The sequence below is a fragment of the Ceratotherium simum genome, chromosome 20, assembly GCF_057802395.1.
Source record: "Ceratotherium simum simum isolate JZ-2026a chromosome 20, ASM5780239v1, whole genome shotgun sequence".
Classification (NCBI taxonomy): Eukaryota; Metazoa; Chordata; class Mammalia; order Perissodactyla; family Rhinocerotidae; genus Ceratotherium; species Ceratotherium simum.
The window spans coordinates 19,023,094-19,044,591 of record NC_141919.1 but is presented as its reverse complement, the minus strand read 5'-3'; the positions used below and the strand labels follow the sequence as shown (position 1 = coordinate 19,044,591).

The following is a 21,498-nucleotide window of genomic DNA, read 5'->3' as shown; positions in this document are numbered from 1 at the left end:
AACTGGTTGTTTATGATCAATATAGACTGGTGGGAGAGGTGGGAGAAGGCAAATCTGCCATGCCCTCTCAGAGTATCCCACCCTCTTTCCTGGTAAGGACCAATTTCATTATCCCCCAAGTCCACCCAACAACTACCTTCCGCTTCCTCCATGAGGTTCATGTATTAAAGGGCTTTTGCTTACAGAGCCAACTGCTTGTATGAAATAATTCATTCTACCTGAAAATAAATACATCTGCAATTACCAATCAGTGCTTCAATAAACGGGAAACTAGGATGGATACGGTTCCACCTAAAAGCAAAGAAACTTATCTTTTTGTCAGTCTGTGCAGCCTGATTGTGGCTAAATGTACATTTTCCTTTCAACTGCTTAATATAATAAAGAACTTCCAGAAAACAAGGGATAGCTGGGATTTCATTGTAGGAATAACTGCAGCCTAATGAATCATTCTAACAGTAAGAATTTCAGTCAGTGGAGAAAGGACTTTATCATGGGCCCCAAACCTTTGCCCCAGCAATAGCCACATACTCTGCTGTGCATCAGATCTGCTCTGCATTTGCCACAATAAGTCCTGGGGTAGACAGTGCAGATGGAGCCATCAGGGTTAAAAAAACACAACATTCAGGTTTGTTCAGATGTGTTCTCTATTGAAGAAAAAGGAGAGAAATAACAGGGGCTCGCTACATGCTATGGGGTTCTCAAACTTTAGTGTTCATAAGAAACACCTGGGGAGTTTGTTAACAACTATATTCCCAGCTCCAGCTCCCAGAGACGCCAATTCTCCAGTCTGAGCTTGGGCTTGGGATTCTGCATTTTCGTCAAGACCTCGGGTGATTCAGATGCAGGTGTTTTCCTTAATTTTCCATTTAAAAAATTCTCAGACCTTAAGAAAGTTCTAAGAACAGTACAATGAACACCAGTATACCCTTCACCGAGATCAAGGGTCAGTGAACTTGTTCAGTAAAGGAACACAGTAAATATCTTCAGCTCTGTAGGCTATATAGTTTTTGTGGCAACTACTCAACCCGGCCATTGCAATATGGAAGCAAATGAGTGTGGTGTCTTCCAATAAGACTTCATTTATGGACACTGAAATTTAAATTTCATGTAACTTTCACATCATAAAATATTACTCTTCTTTTGACTTTTCCCAACATGTTATATTTAAAGATGTAAAAACCATTCTTGGCTCATAATTGGTACGAAAACAGTCAAAGGGATAAGTTTGGCCTACAAGTCAGTTTGCCAACCCCTGATGAATCAATTGTGATCATAAAGTCTAAGCTTCTCTGAGGATGAACTTTAAATGTGCTACCGCTTTTCATATCCAGACTACTCACATTTTCCATCTTAGGAAAATTAAAAAAAAATGAATGTATGAAGTTGTTCTCTGACCCACTATTTGTTGTATTTTCATAGCTTGCTATGGTTGATATTTTTGGATGCCCGGTGGGGCAGAGTTCCTCATTTAGAAATATTCATAGCTCAATCAGTCATTCTCTAATCTTATCACATAAAAATAGTGTGCCCTTCCCCCAAACACCGGGGCCTAATTAGGCATTCTTTTTTCAGCTTTTTTCTCATATTGAAGATGATTCCAATGGTTCAGCAAGATGTGAACAGCATTTTGTTATGTATGAGCGAAGGACCGGGGATGTCTTTCCTTGAATTTTTCCTCCCTGACCTTTTGTTGAAAATGAGCTCCAGCTCAGTGTCTGCTTCCATTTCTAGTAGATTGCTTTTTTACCAAGTTCAGACTTGATAAATATGATACAAATCTGTCACCCAATGACTCCCATTCACCGTCTTCACCTCTAAGGGAATTTCTCAAGTTATTAAACCTGGTTTCATAAGTATCTGAAAGCCAAACAGGAATTCTGAAGAAACTCCAATCCTGCATCACAAAATCAACAAACATTGTCACAATGGAATCGAAGTACTTACTAAGGATCAACTGAAAGAAACATTTGAATTAACTAAGTGCATTCCTGCTTATTGAAATGCCTTTCAACTGGACTTATCCAAACATTACCTCATCTCTTAAGGAATGAAGACCAGTTATCTGAAGTGTTCGAGCCTCTATCCATCACCTTGTTGCCCGCCCCTCCTCAAAACAAAGTAATCCATTTAATGGTATGAGGATGTGTTCTCTTCTGGTGAAGCTAGAGGAGTCATAAATCCCCCTCCCCACTCCTGCATCTAAACATCAGCTTAGCGGCTGCTTTGGAGTCATATTCTATGAGTCTGTGTGTCTGCCTTTCATCTTCTCACAAGCAGTCTCTTCCAGCCTCTGAAGATAATATATGGCAGGCTGGCTCAGGTGGAGAGGCACGAATCTCACAGCAAAGAACTAAAACCCTAGCCTGCCGACAGATGAGAAGGCCCTGTGTTTCTCATCAGCTGGCTGATTGGTGGATGGCCATATTTCTGGAGCTCAACCAACTGCCTCATCTGATGGAAAATGCTTATGAACTTACAAATCACCTTTGAATATATTTTCTCGGTAGAAATAAAACAGATTGCGGCTCCCAGTTGCCTGAAATGTGTATATCATATTAGAGACCAGCTTAACAATTGGAGAGGATTAAGGACAAAAACTGTATTAAAAAGTTCTATTAAAAGGAGACAATCGTGAAATACTTTAAGGTTGGGAGTTTTGTAAGTAATATAGGAATTGCAAATAAAAATAGATAAGTGAAATTTTTAGTCACAAAAAATAATAGACTGAAGTTAAATAGTGGGCCTATTATATTACCCCACTGGTTTCCAAACCTGGCTAGGATAGAATTACCCAGGGAGCTTTAAAAAAAATTCCAATGCCCAGGCTGCACCCCACAGCAATTAAATTCGAATGTAGGGGTTGGGGGATGGGGCCCAGGCCTCTATATTTTTTAAAGCTCCCCAGGTGATTCCCACGAGCAGCCAAGGTTGAGAACCTCTGCACTGGAGAATATGATCGCTGCTCATTGAAGCTTAGTCTCCCAAAATCTATTTGCTGAACCATTTCCCCTCCTCCTTTCTGCCAATAACCTTTACAGCTAGAATCTGGAATAAAAAAAGATTGATTGATAGACAGAGTCACACACATATATAAAAAATACATGCACACATATTTTTATTTATTTAACTTAGGCCCTGATTATTAGCATGCAAATCAGAAAAACTGGGTGCCTTGGAACTTACATATCCTCTCCAAATCTTTAAAGAGCCAAACTCTAAAAAACACACATAAAAGATATTTAAGTCATAAAAAACAAACACACAAACTTTAATCACCTTCAGGAACCATGATCCAATAATATATTTAATAGGTAAGATCTCATTCATCAATATACAAAAAAAAACCCCCAACCCTAAACTTTGATTAAGAGGTGTGCCCTCAGCAAGAGCACTTACAGTTAGAAAGGTTTATTGGTAGCACTTTGAGGTAGCATATTTTGTAAAGTAACAGAAGTCACAGAGCTGCTCTGCAGTTTCTCCTGGACACGGGGGACAGGTCATCAGCCCTTGCTCCTGGGAGAGGAAAGTGAATTTGTCTGTACTCACTGCCCAAGTCAGCATGAACACACTTCCTACCATCTTGCCGTGGCCGTCCCTCCACACACTTGATGCGTTGTGGGTTTAGGAAAAGGTAAAGGCATCTTGATGCTTCTTTCCTCTTGATGTGGTGACATCCCAGGCTGTGGATCCAGTCTCTTTCTGCCACATGCAATCCTCACTGGCAGGAGATGCATGCTCCCAGTGGGAAGGGAAATAGGGCGTCATGGCGCCTTTTTTTAATTGGCTCTAACAATTTAATTAATTAAGTGACCGACACCTCTAAGGCTACAAAGAGTTTTGTTTCTGAATATTCACTCCATGATTCTGGCCCTTAAAAGGCTCTCCCTTTTTTCTCCCCCTGAGTACAATATTTTCGGGTATTATTTAAGCTTTCCGCAATTTTCCTGGCAGGATGCTGAGCAGAAACGCTTAAAAAAAAAATCCACACACAAAAACAACAACACAAAACCCGGGTGCAGGAGCCACCCCAAGAACAGACTTCCTTCGTGCAAGTTGAAATGACCCAAGTTTACAGTTCAGGAAAACGGCCTGCTTCTTTTAAAAATAATGTAAATATTCAGCTCAGCTCTGTATTTTAAACACAAATATACAGTCGAAACAGGCTAAGGATTAAAGCTGCAAAAATGGTCCCAACAACCTCAGACCTTGGTGGAGGTCCAATTTTTGCCCAATGGTCACAGATTAAAGGGATGTCTAACCCCTAAAAGCCCTTTTGTCCCAATATGCTTCCTGTTTGAAAGTGGAACTCTTAGAAGGAAGCAATATACAAATGAATAAAAATAGCACATGTCCAGGCAAAAAGGGCATGAGCTGAGCCTGAGTTGCCACTTAAAACTCTATCATTCACTAGCCTATAAAATTCTCAAAGCCTGCCCGGAACCAGGGCCCAAGGCATCACTGAGCACGCCAGCCACCCAAGTCAACTGCTGACCAAAGTCAACGACACACTGAGCATTAGACTTCAAGTATCCAAGGTGCTACAAGAGCTGGTCCTCCCCAGGACTCAGGCTGACTCTCAGAACCCCCACCCCACTGCACGACCTCCCATTATACAAAAGGTGAAGCACTGCCTGTGGTCAGGAGAAAACACCGGGGTGGAAGGCGAGGAAGAAGAGAACTGCTCTCTGAAGATACCAGCCTAACAAATACAAATAAATTCTCTAACATTTTGTACAACTAGAAGGTGCGTGAGCCGGTATTTCAGCAATTCCTTTAAACGCTTTCTTTTCTCCCCTTTCTGTATCAAACAGGAAAATGGTTCCATTGGGTTAACAGTGTCATTTTAAAATGCCATAAATTAAATAAGTTAGTTCACATTTTTTTTCCCCTAGCACTTAAGTTACAGTTAGTCTCTAATGTGCTTTTGAAGTTGCTTTAAGAGCTCCAGGTCTTTTCTGTGGACAGCGCCGGCTCTGTGACAACCATATTCGTCCAGCTGCAAAGGTATGAATTGTTCAAGCAGCCCGAGGCCCTGTCCAGCAGGGCTGCTAAATAGCTTAGTCCATGATGGTTTAAAGTTTCCGCTGAATCCCAAAAATACGGTACTCCCTAAAAAAAAAAAAGAGTTCAATTTGTATATCTACTCGTTCCAGGCAAGATAACATAGGAGTTGAGTCGGAGGTGAGCAAAACAAAGACGGCTATAAAGCAAAAAACAAAAAAAAAAACTACACTTGCTTACATCAGCAAATGAACTCTTACCACCCACCTCTTGGCCCAAATAACAAACCACATCCCAACACACTTCCTCTAACACAGCCTCCTTATTTAGGAATTATCTTCCTGATACTCACCCCAGCAAAACAATCTGGTGAAAATGAGCTGGTGGCTAAATTCCACCATCAAAATGCACATGTTGCTAGCCTCATAAGAACTTCATAGAATAAGGCAAATACAAACCTTTGTTATAAAGATGAGCTGGTTTGGCTAATCCCAGAGGTACTAACGAATGTGAGATATTTAACTGTTTTATTTCTCCTCTTGTGCTCAACAGAACAATTGACCTGTATGTAAAATTTAGAAAATCAGAGCAAATTTCAATACTCAGCATGTACTTATTGAGTGCCTTTCTGAACTGAAGACAGTATAGAAATACTAGATAAAAGCAGAACTTGAGAAAAAACATGCTTTTTCATTCCTGCTGTTACCAGTTCCCATCTCCCTGCCCCACCTAGAACTTATGTTACTATTACAAGGGGTCTCTAAATGTAGGGACAACAAGTCATTGAGGTCAGTTGACCTAGTGGACGGCTTGGGACATAGCTCTTTTATGGATTAAACTATTGTAACAGGGGAGGTGGGTTTTGTTTGTTTCTGATGCTCTATTTATCTCTTTATGTTCTATTATCTATTTATTAAATAAACAGAAAAAAAACCAATTCTAAAGAAATAAAATCTGTTCCCCATGGTTTAAATCGCCATCTTTATTATGAAGTACATCAACACACATACTCCAATCTGTTTGTGGATTCTCTCTTCTCCTGATCTCTCTCTTCTCTGCCAATACTATGCCAGCTCAATTACTATGGCTTCATGGTTTATTTTAATACCTGATAAAATAAGCCCCTTGTATTATTATAATTTGTTTAAAAATATTTTATTACTCGCCCACATTTATTCTTCCAGATGAACTTCAGTATCAACTGTCAAGTACAATCGAAAAGTAACTTATTGGGACACTGATGGAAATGTGTTAAATTTTATTTTAATTTAGGTAGAGTAACACCTTTGCAATACTAATTTTCCATCCAGAAACAGGGAGAGCCTCTCCTTCTATTCAACTTTTGTTGTATATCCTTTAGTAAAGTATTTATTTTCTTAATGTGCATCTTGACATTTCTTATTAAGATTCCTAAGTTTAGGTTGGTGTGGGTTCTTTGTCGAAGTCTTTCTAAAGCAGTAGTGACTAAATGCAGAGCAAGACCAGAGGGCAGACCGTAGCAACCCTGTAGGCCTGACTTTCTTCAATGGGTCACAATTACTCAGACTAGTCCCACGAGATTACCACAAGGTTCCCCCTCGCCCACCCACACCCTGACATGCGCAGTCTCCCTAGAAGTCACTGCCAGTTGCCCCACAACTTCTTAACATTGTATTAAGACACAACGTACATACAGAACAGTATTCCTAAGTGTACAGCACATTAAATTTTTGCAAACTAAACATACTTGTATAACCAGCACCCAGATCAAGAAACAGACCACTACCAGTATCTCGAAAGTCTTCCTCGAGTCCCCTTTCTAGAAATAACCTTGTGACTTTTTAATAAGTCGCTTTTAACTCTTAAATCTACAGGATACCTTGCAGGACTACCATGTTGCCCTAAATATTTGTGGTGAAATTTATGTTCTGGATTGTTTTAGGTAGAGGGAATGAGTGCATGTGTTTCCAACATTAGAAAAAGTCTTTAAATTCTTAAAGAAAACTGAGACCTTGAAAGGAATTCCCCACAAGTGTCTTAAAACCAGAAGACAGAGCTATATGAATACATTGACTATTACACTCAAATAATCCAATGATTTTATGGGACTTTTTGAGATCTGGTTCTGTAATGTATAAAGAGCATAAGTGATCAGATCAACTGAACTTGATTTAAAAGCCTTTGCTCCCTGGGAAGCTTATGTCCCTCCCTTAATGGCTTCACTAAAGGAAGGCCCATGTATAAATAAACATCTGCAACAAAGCCAAGGGGGTAGAAAGGAGGCTGAATTTATCTCCTTGCCTCCAGGCAGGGTGTGACCAACACTGAAAAAGAAAAGTTTCTCTCCTGTGCACCTTTCTTCAGAGACTAACACAGAACAACTAATCAGACTAGGGCTCTTAAAAGAGAAACCACACACTTATCAACTTAAAAATCCATTTATCTCTTTCCAGTCACTTCCAAGTGACCAGGTGATGTCCTGATATACCACAGTCACAGCACAATGCTGTCTGAGGTTCATCAGTGGGACAGGTGGCTGCAAAGGTAAAACTGTCTATGGAATTGCTTTAAAATGGTAATGAGCCTTATGAGTGAGTTGGGTACAGTATAGAACAACTTAACACTAAAAAGTGGGACAATAATGCTCCAAAATATTGAGATTTTCTGCTTCTAAGAGTCTTCCTACCACTTGCAAACTCTTCTAATATCCAAGCTCTCGCTTATCAATGATAACAGCTTAGACCACACGGGCATTAATCTGAGATGGGGAAGGAATGAATACCTTTCAAGAGTCCTAAATGCCCGCAGAGTAAAGGCAGGAAGATAAACCAAAGCTCAGAGTTGACCAGGTGTCCCCTTTATGATGGCTTGTCTCTCCTACAGAGCAAGCTCCACCTACCTTAGAGGGATGCCTGCTTTTAAATACTCTTCCACACGACTGACATCGGCAAGAGAGAAAAACAACTTCTCCGTCAACCGGAAGGGGACACTGCAAGCATCCACGATGAGGAGAAGGACCCCCGCACTGCGGAAGGTAAAGTCGGTGCCATTGACCTGAGAATACAAAAACATCTTCTGGGGTCACCACCATTTCAGTACCTCCAGAATGACTCGTCTTTCCAGCCCCATCCCTTTGTCTTCTAAACCCATGAATCACATGATATTTCCAGGATTCAAATTGCATATTCTATTTACTCTTCCTCTGCCAACATTTGAAATTGTGCCTGCGTTCTCAGAAACTTTGCCTTGACGGGTCTTTACTATGTGGAGGATCAGCATTGGCCACCCCAAAATGTGTCTCTCTGGCATGATTATTTTTAAGAACAAAAGACTCAGAAAGAAACTTGGACTTTCCCCCTAACTGCTTAAAAGAATTTAAGATAGAAGGCCTGTCCCAGGAAAGAGCTAATACCATAGATAACTATAGCATAATATAAACTAGGTGTGGTAGGCAGGGAGGAACCTAGCAAGGCTCCTCTAATCAGTGTTCCCCATGTGCCACTGTTTTTGCAAGGGATGGCAAACATCTGTTTACCAAACATTTGCTTTTCCATCTCCATGAGAACTGCCTTTGGCCCCTTTGCAGTCCCAAACCACTACCCTCAACATCCTCCTTTGCCTTTAGCTGAAGATGGTATTTAAGGTGGTGCTGTGGCCATTTTAGCAAGTTATTAAGTTTTCCTGAGTCTCTCCTATGTGTGCATAATATTAAACTTTGCTTGATTTTCTCCTGTTATTCTGTCTCATTTCAATTTAATTCTTAGACCAGCCAGAAGAATCTAGAGGGTAGAGGAGTATTGTTCCTCCCCTACAACTGACTGGATAAGATGCTCTGAGGAAAGCATGGCAACTACACTCAGCTGAGCAGGGTGACACTCTCTGCAGGTTTAAGGCCTTCATTCTTACACACATGCTCTTTCATCCGGGTCAAAGCTTTCTAATTCTGTAATCAGATGGCAGCCTCTACGCTGCAGCTCAGAGAGCTCACTATTGTCACATTGGTTCCAAAAATATATATATGTATCATGCCTTAAGCCACATACACCTCCCGTTAGGGTTTAGGTTTGGAATATTGGAGGAGCCAGATTGCCTCATCACCTTTGTTCCAAATAGAGCTCTCCTTTTAAATCAAAATGGAAAAGTGGAAGGGCCGGCCCAATGGCGTAGCAGTTAAGTTTGCGCGCTCTGCTTCAGCGGCCCAGGGTTCGCAGGTTCGGATCCTGCGCACGGACCTAAGCACCGCTTGTCAAGCCATGCTGTGGCGGTGTCCCATATAAAGTAGAGGAAGATGGGGCCGGATGTTAGCCCAGGGCCAATCTTCCTTAGCAAAAAAAGAGGAGGAATGGCAGCAGATGTTAGCTCAGGGCTGATCTTCCTCAAAAAAAAAAAAAAAAAAGGAAAAATGGTAATTTTTCCAGGATTTAAGCCACAAGGTATTACCATATTTTGTTCACAATTATTGTGATGTGAAATTTCCAGTCGTCCTCTTTAATGGTTTGAGACCTTTTCAAGAAAAAGGAACTCCCGACACACCCAAACATCATTAATTCCTCAGCCAAAAGGGAAGGAAAAAAACTTACTGGGCTGAAAAATGATTCAACACTAATTTAAGCCATAGGCGCTGTTTCTGTTTAAAATGTGTGACATTCTAAACTACGCCAAAAGCTGACACAGGAGAAATGCTCTCAGCACTACTCCTGTCTTTGCTTGGGGAAATTATATTTAAATTTTATTTCTAATCACTACTGATCTCACAGGAGTCAAAATGGCTATTTAGCTATGTTTAAATTGCTCTACCCAGAGAATAATTCTAGAAGTGCCTGAGGTAAAGTGCCATCTTATATATGAAAAGACTAAAAGTGATTCTCTTATTTTTAAAAATCTGAATACTTAAAATTAAGATACATTTTAGGAAAAAATATATAATGATCCTCAACACACTCACACTGTCCTCCTGAAAAGCATCCCCCAAAACCTGTCGTTTAAAGGAAACACAAAACTTTCCATAAAAACTAAAGCGATGCCACGTCCAAGCAAAGACTCTTTAGGTAAGGCATGTGAAAAGTACTGGGGGTAATTATGACAAAACACAGTGTTCTATGACTTTTCTAGGGTCCCAGGCACCCAACGTGCAGCAATGGAGTCAAATGTCTTCAGACCCTGGGGTGTAGCCTGCCTGAGATTTTTTGGACAAAATGATATCCTCTTGAACTATCTAGGGAGCTAGTAGAGCTGTAGCACTCAGCGTCTACTGGCTTCCCTTATGCAACTGATGCCCACCAGACACCAAGCTAGCAGGCTGCCACCAGGCTCTTCATGCCTCTGACTGCATTAAGATGCTGAGCTAACAAATTTCATGCCAATAAAATTACATCATGAACACACTACAAATTGAACAATCGTTAACACAGGGCAATAGGTATAAATATATGCTTGAGAAATCTTTGAGCTACATTCAAGTAGGGATATTCTCTTTATTTATTTTTTAATTTTTTTTTATTGTGATAAGAACACTTAACATGAGACCCATCCTCCTAACAAATTTTAAGGGCACAATACATTACTGTTGACTGTAGGGACAATGTCATACAGCAGATCTTGAGAGCTTATGCATTTTACTTAACTGAAACTTTATGCCTGTTGATTAATAACTCCCATTTCATCCCCCGCCCCGAATAGGGATATTCCTAATTCAGAGTTGCTAAAAAAGTCAAATTTAAGTTCTGAAGATGGAGAGTGGTGATAATTGCACAACAATATGAATGTACCTCATACCACTGAACTATACACTTAAAAATGGCCAATATGGTGAATTTTATGCTATGTGTATTTTAACACAATAAAAAAAAATTGGGAAAGAAAAAAAAGAGTAAGATTTAATTATGTTGACATAATGTAGATTTGTGATTGTGTTGCCCATCACTTAAAAAAAGTGAGCTCGGGCTGGCCCCATGGCTTAGTGATTAAGCGTGCGTGCTCCACTACTGGCAGCCCAGGTTCGGATCCCGGGCGCGCACTGACGCACCGCTTCTCCAGCCATGCTGAGGCCGCATCCCACATACAGCAACTAGAAGGATGTGCAACTATGACATACAACTATCTACTGGGGCTTTGGGGGGAAAAAAAAAGGAGGAGGATTGGCAATAGACATTAGCTCAGAGCCGCTCTTCCTCAGCAAAAAGAGGAGGATTAGCATGGATGTTAGCTCAGGGCTGATCTTCCTCACACACAAAAAAAAAACAAAGTGAGCTCCTAGGAGCACATGAGCCACGGCCCCGACCCTGGCTGCATATCAGCTGGCTGGCTAGACACCTGATACCCAAAGAGCTCTTTATGTGGTGGCACCCAGGTCAACCCAATTTTGGACAAGCGACCCGCCGAGAGCTGCTTACCACTGGCTAGCTTGGCTCTAAACGCAAATGCTAGTGTTGACTGAGGTTCAGGTCTACTCTTCCATTAACCCATTTAGATGTATCTTCACTTTCCTCATCTGAAAAAATGAGGGCCTGGCAAACCCAAAATTAAAGGCCAAAGAGATTTAAAAACTTTTTCATTTCCCATATCTTAAACAAACAACTGGAGATCTTCTTTTAAGCTTCAAAAACCACGGTTAAACACAGTTTTCTACATGTCGATTGCCTATGGCAATTATTTTTTAGCCCAAGATGCCTTTTGTCCTACAAAAATAAAATCTGGGTCACCTGTAACGCTATTAGTGAGTGAAAAGTACTGTGAACAAATTTTAACATTAGCCTAAAAGTAATCAGTAGACACAATCTACTGAGGAAAAAAAAAATTTAATAAAAATAATTTATCTAAAAACGCAAATGTTTAGGAGGTATTTATACCTCTACCGTATTGCTTGCCACCAAAAATCAAAATTTGATTACAAACAAGTGACTGGTGCCAGAGATAACTCACGTCACCAGGAAGAAATGGAAAAGCAAGAAGCAGAAGCAGTGAACACGCCAGATGGTACTCACAGAGATAACAGACGGGTCTCCGCGCTGAGTCTCTGCTTTGCTGGGTGACTGGAACTGCACGGGGAGGTAGCTCTTATGAGGATCACTAGTGAACACCACCTAGACAGGGAAGAAGTTCCACATCCATGTCAACTGCACCTTCCTCCAAAAGGGTCCCTCAAAATAAACTCAATTATGGAGGCCAGCCCGGTGGCGTAGTGGTTAAGTTCACATGCTCCGCTTCGGCAGCCCAGGGTTCACAGACCCGGATCCGGGCGAGGACCTATGCACTGCTTATTAAGCCATGCTGTGGCAGACGTCCCACATGTAAAGCGAGGAAGATGGGCACAGATGTTAGCCTAGGGCCAATCTTCCTCAGCAAAAAGAGAAGGATTGGAAACAGATGTTAGCTCAGAGCTAACCTTCCTCACCAAAATAAAATAAAATAAAATAAACTCAGTTATACCAAAGCCATTAGGTGTTTTTTTTTTCCTAAACTTTTTATACATATTTCACAAGCTGAAGTCCATCTTTTGATATAGGCTTAATATGAGAAGTATACGTTCCTCATTTTCTGGAACAATTAGTTTCCAATAATTGTAATCTTGTTACAAATGACTAAATAAAAGTGCTTTATATTTAAATCTTTGTAAACAAAAAACAGTCACAAATTTTTTTAAACGTCCTTTTTGGACCAGTTATCCTGAATTGGCACTCAGTCACTCCAGGACTGAGGAAAGAAGTGTAGATGACAAGGACCATCCTCTTTAAAAACTTTTAGTACCTTGTGCATCACCAGGTCTAAATTCCTCTCCCTGACCTGCAAAGTGTCCCATAAATTGAGCCACACCTGATGCACAGCCCCTATTTCCCACTGTTCTGTCACATTCAGCAGGCAGGGCAGTTTCCTCACTTTCCCACACTCTGCCTTCCTGCCATCCTGCCTTCGCAGATGCCGTCCCCTCCCCAAGAATGCCCTTCCCTGTTTCCTTCTACTCCTCCAAATCACGCCATCTCCAAATCCCACCCCCTCCCTCCTCCCTAAAGGCTCTCTTCTCATTCAAAAGCACTCTTAATTCTCACACAATTTAGCACTTAAAGTACATGCCATTATAAATAGATGTCAACAACTTCATCACAAGAGCAAATAATCATCATGACACTAAGCATTCAGAAGCTGCACATTTCTTTGATATCTCAGATCTGGGGTCAAAAACTCATGTGCATTTTCCTACTTACTCCTGATATACATGTGTTTGTGTTTGATATTCAAAACAAAATTTCCCCTCAAATTTCCATGTAAAAGTGATGCTCCCAGATGCTTCAAATCCTTTGCAACTGCACAAAGTCAGTAATCAGTACATTTTAAAAAGATGAATTCTAATCAATGTTTCAAGCACAAAGAATAAAGAATGCTAAACATTCATGCATGGAACCGCTTAACAAGATAGGCCTAGAATATTTCCAGTGACGATTAAATCATTTTATGAATTATAACTGTTATTATAAATTATATAAAGTCTTTTCAGTAATGAAGGACTTTCTTCACAAATTCAGGTTGAGAATCAGGCTGAAGAATTTACTTCCCCACAAAGATTATCTAAAAATGTCACTTTAACAGTCAAAACATTACACAGGACAGGAAGGATCCACATAAACTTCATGTACTTGGTTTGTTAGTTTTTTGGTTTTAGTTGAATCGGAGAACAGAGATGGCTCAGAGGTATGAGAAACCAAGACTGTGAGAGTCAGTTGCCATTGAAAAAACACTTATCCTATATCATGACAGGAAGCATTAATCCATCTCCCTCTCCCTGCTCTTACTGCCACCAATGGACAGAAACAAGAAAAATTAGAAATAAAGAACTGATGCAGTGGAAGAAGAATTTTTCTTTTGTTAAATCACTTAGAATGATAAGAAACGAAAAGAAAGACTTAAAGGTTTTCTCCATATTAATAGGCAGGATCATTTCTGTGGTAATTCTGGCTTTTAAAAAAATCCTCTAGCCCAGCGACTCTCAAACGTGAACATATGTCAGAATCACCCGCAGGGCTTGTTAAAGCAGACAGCTGGGCCCCTGGGGTTTCTGATTCAGTAGGTCTGGGGCGGGGCCAAGAATTCAGATTTCTCACAAGTTCCCAAGTGATGCTGATGCTGCTGGTCTGGGGACCACACTCTGAGAACCATTTCCCTTAACCTATATTTGTTTGTGTAAATGTTAACTATTAACTAGGGCAGTATTAACTCTATACGTCTTTCTCACTTGGAATCAGTCTAACTTCCTTTGGAAATCCCACACCCGATTTTAGCTCATATTTTGGATTTACTTTCATTGTGATGTTTTCTCAAGAGCCAGAGGAGACCATCTAATTAAGAATATGTGAGGAGAAGCATTTCACTTCTAGCCAAAGTCAGTTTGTACTTTTAATTACTGGTAAACAAAATAGCACATACTCAAAATTAAGAGTGGCTTTCCACTTTAAAAAAAGGAAACAATTTTCATATGAGTTGCATTTTCTGAAGAGAAATTTCACACCGCCAATATAACAAAGTACGTTTCGACATCACTGACATGTCAACCCAATAGCAACATTGTAACAGAATCACATCTGAGAAAGAAAAGATGACAACCAACAAATCCACAATCATCCAGGGTAAATTGATGTATCACAGGGGGAAGGTATTGTTATTACAAATTTGGACTAGTGTACTTCTTATGACCATCACATTCTAGAATGGGCCGAAATTCAGGAGAAATCGTACCATACTTAAAAACTGGGAATATAGATGTTTCAAAGAAAAATGCACTTATTGCAAAGAAATCTTTTGACTTTTTCTCCCTGGCCATAGCCCACTTTTCTTCTTTGTTTACCTGACGGGTCCCGCAGCCTTGACAGAGTCCCTTGAGCATGGATGGCATCCGCTTGAGTGCTGACGGCTTCCTGTAATACTGGGGATATGCCTTGACCATGCAGTTACTGATGTCTTTTGAGTCTGTTGCTGCCTGGATCTTGACTCGTTCGCATCCCTGAGATGAACAGTAACTGTGGCCATCCCTGTGGCTTTTGGCTTTGAGATACAAAAATAGCAACCTGCACAAAACAGAAACCAATCCACTGGGTGTTAGACTGACTCTCAAAAACTTACAAAAATTCCTCAAATTGACTCATGGCCAAAAAGAACATTTCTCCAATAAAGTAACTTTTCCTTAAGAGAAAAATAAATTACAAAACTAATAAAGTTGTTTCTCTTTCCTTTCTATCCTCCTAGGGTCCTGAGTCAAATGCAATACTGCTTTAGAAAATATTTTGATAACCTGATTCAGTCATTCTGGAAGATATCAAAGTTGATTTCTGGTTTGAATTAGTTCAATAGGTAATTTGGGAGGACGGAATTTGGCTTGGCTCAAAAATTCCTTGGAAAACTTTATGCTTGTTTTAAGTTTAGGATTCAGTAAATTAGTGTGGTTTTTTTTTTATTTATTATTTTTTTGGTTTATAAATCATTTTGGTTTAAGGTACAGAATTGGAATCTAAAAACGGCAACTGTGACTTGTTTGGCTAAGGCCAAGATACGGTCTCAAATCAATTCTTGTGATGCTTACTAAGAGCAGATGGGCCTGGGGTCCTTCTGTCTGTATTTTGGCCAAAATCAAGTGAAATGAACAGTCCCACCCACTCTGAATTATCCTCCTACTGCCAAGATGAATGCAAAAGTAACTTCCAGGCAGCAGTCCAACATCTTAAACCAAGGAAGTCAAGATTCTAAAGGACTTGATCAAATGTGATTGATTACTGGAGATCAAGAATTCACATTTTAATATGAGGTCAATGAACAATGCAAAGTTGCAATTATGAGGTAAAAATCAACCATTGTTCCAATATCCAGTAATTTTAACATTTATACATAAGGAATGACCAGGACCTGACTAGGCATGGGCCTTTTGATATATAATTAAAATCATCAAAATGAACAGAATTAAAAAGATTTAGAACCTCGAAGGCTGAGGGATTCTAGAAATACCCAAATGAAGAAATATTTCCCATCTTGTTATACATTTAATCATTAATTTGTGATCACCAGATTGTCCTTACAAATTTGGGTGTTCCATTTATTTTTATGGAAAATCAACTGGGAATGTGGAACTTCTGTCATCTATAGAATAAAAGTCCAAGTAGCCTGTTTAAGTCTAATTAGAAATTGAAATCAGAGACAATTATGATAAGAAAAGATTTAAGCTGATCACACTGGCTGCTGGAGGGGCCCTGGAGGGCGAATGAGTTACACCTTATTCAAAGGTTAACAAGGCACTTGACAGAACCTCAAACCTCATTCCCCCAATTAAACTTGCCACCCTTCTCCCCAGTTTGAACTTTCATCTTTCCCCAGACATGCCATGCCACGTTCTTGCATGCCTCCATGCACTTATCCACGCTGTTCTTGGGACACCTTACTCATCTCTTTTTCCATCTCCTCCTACACATTCCTCAAGAGACAGCCCCAGTGTCACCCTCTTGGGATGTCACTGGTCACCCTAGACTGAACTTCTGGGTTACCTCAAAAGGCACACTGAATATCCCACTATAGGACTTACAACACTTAAATCTTTCGCTCTCTAATTACTTGCTTTACATGCCCACAACCTTCAATGGACTGTGAATTCGCAGAAGAAATGCGTCTTACCTACATCAGTATCTTTACGGTACCTAAACAATGGCATCTAGCAGGAATGTCAGCTTAAGGAATGGATATTGAAGGAGCATGCTACTTGCTGGAAGAGTACAGGAGATCAAGCCTACCATAACCCAAAGGCTGAGAGACTGTAACTGGATAAAAGCAGACAAAGCCAACAGGACCCCAGGTGAACAGGATTAGAATTAAAAAGTGGAAAGATGCAGCCTAGAGAAAGTTGAAAGCAAATATGCCATGGTTATACAGTGATTTTTAAAAATTCAAGGTCAACTTGAGAGATAGCCTTAAAGGAAGAGAGAAATGAGCTTTCACGGAAATATGAACTATATCATATATAAATAATCATGTTAAGAGTTGTTATGGAAAAAATTTTTTTAATTTTCAATTGGGCCTACTGGTTCTTCACTGACAAGGATAATTTCTCTCCCTAAATTGCCTTAATAGGTATACAGCAAACATCTTCACTCAATTCCTACTGCCAACTATAAATACGAATCATTCTAGTTCTCTTCGAAACCTCTAATAGCGATGAGCAGAGAATTACCCACATCAGCTGCTTTTCTAAACAGCCGTCACGTCACAGCCTATTCTTAGTTACGCTGAAGAACTAGTAATTTCACCAATAAAGAAAAATAGCAATAATTCTCATTCACTAGTTGCACCGAATTACCCCGTGCTGGAGTCAAAATAGAATTTCCTCTCAGACTGCTTCCTCTGCAATTCTTCCAGTGAATGCACAGGCTCATATTCTTCCATTTTGGATAATGAGCCATTATGCCGCTGTAAAAAGCCAAAGGTAACCTGAAAACTTGTGTTGGATGGATAGCAGAGGCCAACTCGAATCCAGTCGTTCCTATAAAGAAGGGACAATTAAAAAATGAATTCACGTTTGAGCCAATGTATTTTGAGTATTACAGCATATGTAAACACTAGCCTTGATATTCTCCTCCTTAAATTTCTGCTTTGTATTGAGCCACTAACAATGGAAGTCCTGAACTCTGACATACTAACAAATCATCCCCCTTTATATATGACTTAAATTTCCCTTATCAATATATTTACAATAATATGGCTTACAAAAATTTCTTGGTTTCAACAGGACTTCAGGGAATGTGAATAGAAGTTGGATAAAATGTACTTAGACACTGCAAGCAGATAATAAAATTAAGAAACATGGTTGGGTATGGGTGTACTAAGATGGAAGAAACACAACAGTCTGATAACGGAAGTGTACACTGGTAAAATCTTTCCAAAGAATTATGTTGTTCATAAATTTATTTTTATCTTTCGTTATTACATTAGGATAAATACCTAGTGGTAAAATTGCTGGATATAAAGGTATATGTATTTTTAAAGCTTTTGATGCATATTACCAAATTGCCAAAGTGTTTTTTCTTACCTAATGTCCTTACATATAAAATACTTTCTGGAAACCGCTAAAAATATTTCCCTCCCCCCTTTTTTTTTTCCCTGAGGAAGATTCACCCTGAGCTAACATCCGTTGCCAATCTTCCTCTTTTTTTCTTTTATGTGAGCTGCAGCCACAGCATGACTACTAACAGATGAGTGGTGTAGGTCCACGCCCAGGATCCAAACCTAGGCCGCCAAAGCGGAGTGCACCGAATTTAACCACTAGGCCACCAGGGCTGGCCCCAATTTCCCCTTTTTTATTTTTGGCATTTTTTAAGTTGTGGTAAAATATACATAACAAAAAATTTACCATTTTAGCCATTTGTAACTCTATAGTTCAGTGGCATTAAGTACATTCACAAGGTTGTGCAACCATCTCCATCATCCAGTTCCAAAACTTTTTAATCAATCTAAAGAATTTTTAAACAATATGTAACAAGGCCTTAACATTGTTCACACAGGTTTCATCCAGTAATCCCACTAAATGATAATTATAAATGCAGAACAAATATGTATAAGAAAAGATGTTCTATGCAGTATCATATATAATAGCAAAAAGGGGGTGGAGGTGGGCAAAAGAAAAACAACCTAAATGTTCATGGGGGAGGGAGTAGTTCAATAAATTTTTGTGTATCTATGTGCTCAGAAAACACTGGAGGGTGAGGAGAGAGGAGAATACTATAAATATTCATAATGCCTCACTGTGATTAGAAGAATTATAGGTTATTTCAATTTTCTTTACGTTTTCCTGTATTTTCCTTATTTTGTTTTTTAATGAATAAGTACAGCTTTTATAACTTCTAAAGTGTTATTTTCAGAAGTGGCACTATGACAAAATCTATGACCTCTCTGTAATTATATTAAATTTGGGGAAAAAAATTGTCCATCTCTTCCTCTTGCCTCTGCCTATGATGTAATTTTTAAAACAAGGAAAGTTTGACTGAACTTCAAGCCCATATGAATTTTTGAAACTTTTGGGCTCACCTTTTCTTCACTTTAAAATGTTTTCACTTGCTCAATATTTGTTCAAAAGTTATGTGTGGTACTTACAGAAGCCTGCATACCACCTGATTGCAATACCTCACCTCAGATTCATAACCTGCCAGATATAACTTTTGGGATTATCACCCACTCTGTGACATTTCTCCTCGGTCCATATAATCATTTGCTTCTTTCGTTGACTTCTCCGCAGCTCATTGGTGAGAGCGATAATATCAGATTGGGCTTTTAAAAACCTCACCCTGGACACAATGTGGACTAAAGACTGGAGGTGGGGAGACCGAGGAGGCTACTGCAGGGATCCAGGAAAGAGAGGATGATGGCCTGAACTCAGTCACAAGCAGTGGAGGTGGAAACAGGTGGCGAGATGTGAATGACATTAAGGAGATATAACCAGCAGAGTTTGGTCACTAATGGGATGGAGAGACGAGAGAAAAGGAAGAGTCAAGGATGAGTCCTTGATTTTTGGACTTTTGGGATTTTTGTCTCGGTTGACTTAGTAGGTGGGGGTACGATTCTCCAGCAAGGACATAGAGAAGCAGCAGCAAGTGCGACGGGAAAACAGCAACGGTTCAGTATAGAGCATGTGCCAAAGGCCTAACCATCTCAGAATAAGGGCACCATCCACCATGATGTTCACCCATCCTTAGAAGTAACCTACTTAAAGCTAAATTCCTACATGTTTTACGTCCACCTCTGTTAATTTCAAGTGGGTGCTTTAAGAGCATTCTGGAAAGTCAGAGCTTTATGACAGTCAGGCGAACAAGCCTTTTTGATTTACTTGCGTTCATTGATTTCTTGAGCTTTTTCTATCTGTATACCATGAACTCCTCCTGGAGGGCAAGTACTTTTCTCATTCATCTTTATATCATCTTTACTGGCACACAGTAAATGATTGAATAAATTAAGGTAAAAATAGAGTCTTTAATTGAAAGTGATATTATTAGGATAGACAACTGAGAAATCAAGAAGAGACAGAAAGATGCTTTCAGGCAGGGGTGGCAAATACCTGGCATTCGTGCCACAACTCTTCTGCCTCTCACCCATAGCAGACATTACTAATCAATCACACCACTCTCTTTTGTCAAGTCTAAACTTGGCCTCAAAAATCTTATAATTTCCCAGGTAACCAAGTACTCAGTTGGAACACTAGATAAAACTTCTTCCCATCGGGGCAATGGGGAATTAAAGTATTCAACCGACTGTATTAAAACCTATTGTTAAATGGCTTTCAGCACACAATACCTTGATCATAGAGAAAAAGAAATGCTTTTAAAATGACAGGAGTCAATTTGTGTAATCTCTTAATTCCATCAACATAAAATATACAGCCTCCCCACAAGAGGAGCAAAGTACATGAAAGTGGCATTCTTTACCTGTTACAAAGGAGACTATGTTATTATTTTTCTCCACGAAATTACTACTTGCTCAACTATTTGAAATAACAGTAATAGAAACATACTTGTTGAAGTTTATGAGGTATAGAAAAGCAGTCCTTGGTGCCGGGCCATTCCAGTGGATGGTGTAGCCCTTCTCCAGCATGATCACAGGCTGGTACTGAGGAAAGGCAGCCTTCTGGTTAATGCCCCGGAGCACCATGGGGTTGGATGGATACTCATCTCGTGCGATGGTCATAGTCAGATTCTGAGTGCTCCACGTCTGCACGTAGACCTTCAAAAAATAATTAAGAATTAAAGGGAAGAGAATGAAAGTTTAAATAGCTAAATAAACATTTCCAGCACAAAGTCAAGTGTCTGTACTTGCAAAAGAGAGATTCTGAGATCTGTGCCAGACTAAATGAGTAGTAGCCAACTTCATCCTAAGCTACCCTTATAATGAAGCCTGCTTTAACTGAAATGGTAAAAACAGACCATGCCTTCAGCTAGCCAAGACCTTCATCATCTCTTCCACCACAACCGGCCAGTGAATTCATCAGAATATGAAACCTTTGTGGCTTATATTGCTTGTCAGAGAAATTCCTCAATCTAAACAACATATATACAAAAAATTGGTAAATTAATGTGAAAACTGATACCCTCTAGACAAATCTGAGAGACTTGCCTCTAAAACAAGAGATGGAAAATTTAAATATCTTAGAGCTTTGGCTTCCAATTTTCCATGACCTACATCAGCCCAAGAAGTCATTTTTCACCCACTCAAAAAAAAAAATAAATAAAAAATAAGGGTTTATAAAGCGTTCTGCAAAAACTGGAAAAACATTAAACTGAGACAAATTTGAAAAGTCCTGTATTTATTCCAGTGGCATTTGAGCCCCTTGCTGTGCCAAAACAAAACCTTCCCTAAACGCATCCTCCAAAGAACAAACCTCAGGATGATTTCTTAAAACAAATCCGTGTCCTGTAGCTCAAGTCTCTAGGAGTATTAAAACATTTGCAAAATATTACATTTAATCCATAATACTTCTCTATTTTTCTTTCTGTCATTTCTACAGTT

At 39.6% G+C, this 21,498-nt stretch overlaps 1 protein-coding gene across 7 annotated transcripts in view; it reads right to left on the bottom strand.

Moving 5' to 3' along the window:
• Nucleotides 1-3,098: 3,098 nt before the first annotated feature.
• Nucleotides 3,099-21,498, bottom strand: part of CEMIP2 (cell migration inducing hyaluronidase 2) — a 73,985-nt gene continuing 55,585 nt past the window's right edge. For 6 of the 7 annotated variants that reach the window (XM_087444491.1, XM_014795429.2, XM_004440603.3 and 3 more), the window contains exons 18-24: nt 20,507-20,715; nt 17,306-17,488; nt 14,816-15,035; nt 11,964-12,062; nt 7,880-8,034; nt 5,460-5,563; nt 3,099-5,109 (exon numbers count right to left, since the gene is read on the bottom strand). In XM_087444491.1, the coding sequence (XP_087300617.1) occupies nt 4,907-5,109; nt 5,460-5,563; nt 7,880-8,034; nt 11,964-12,062; nt 14,816-15,035; nt 17,306-17,488; nt 20,507-20,715 (1,173 nt within the window). In that variant the 3' untranslated portion in view covers nt 3,099-4,906. The remainder of the gene's footprint in view (nt 5,110-5,459; nt 5,564-7,879; nt 8,035-11,963; nt 12,063-14,815; nt 15,036-17,305; nt 17,489-20,506; nt 20,716-21,498) is intronic. The other variant, XM_087444493.1, reaches the window with a different exon arrangement.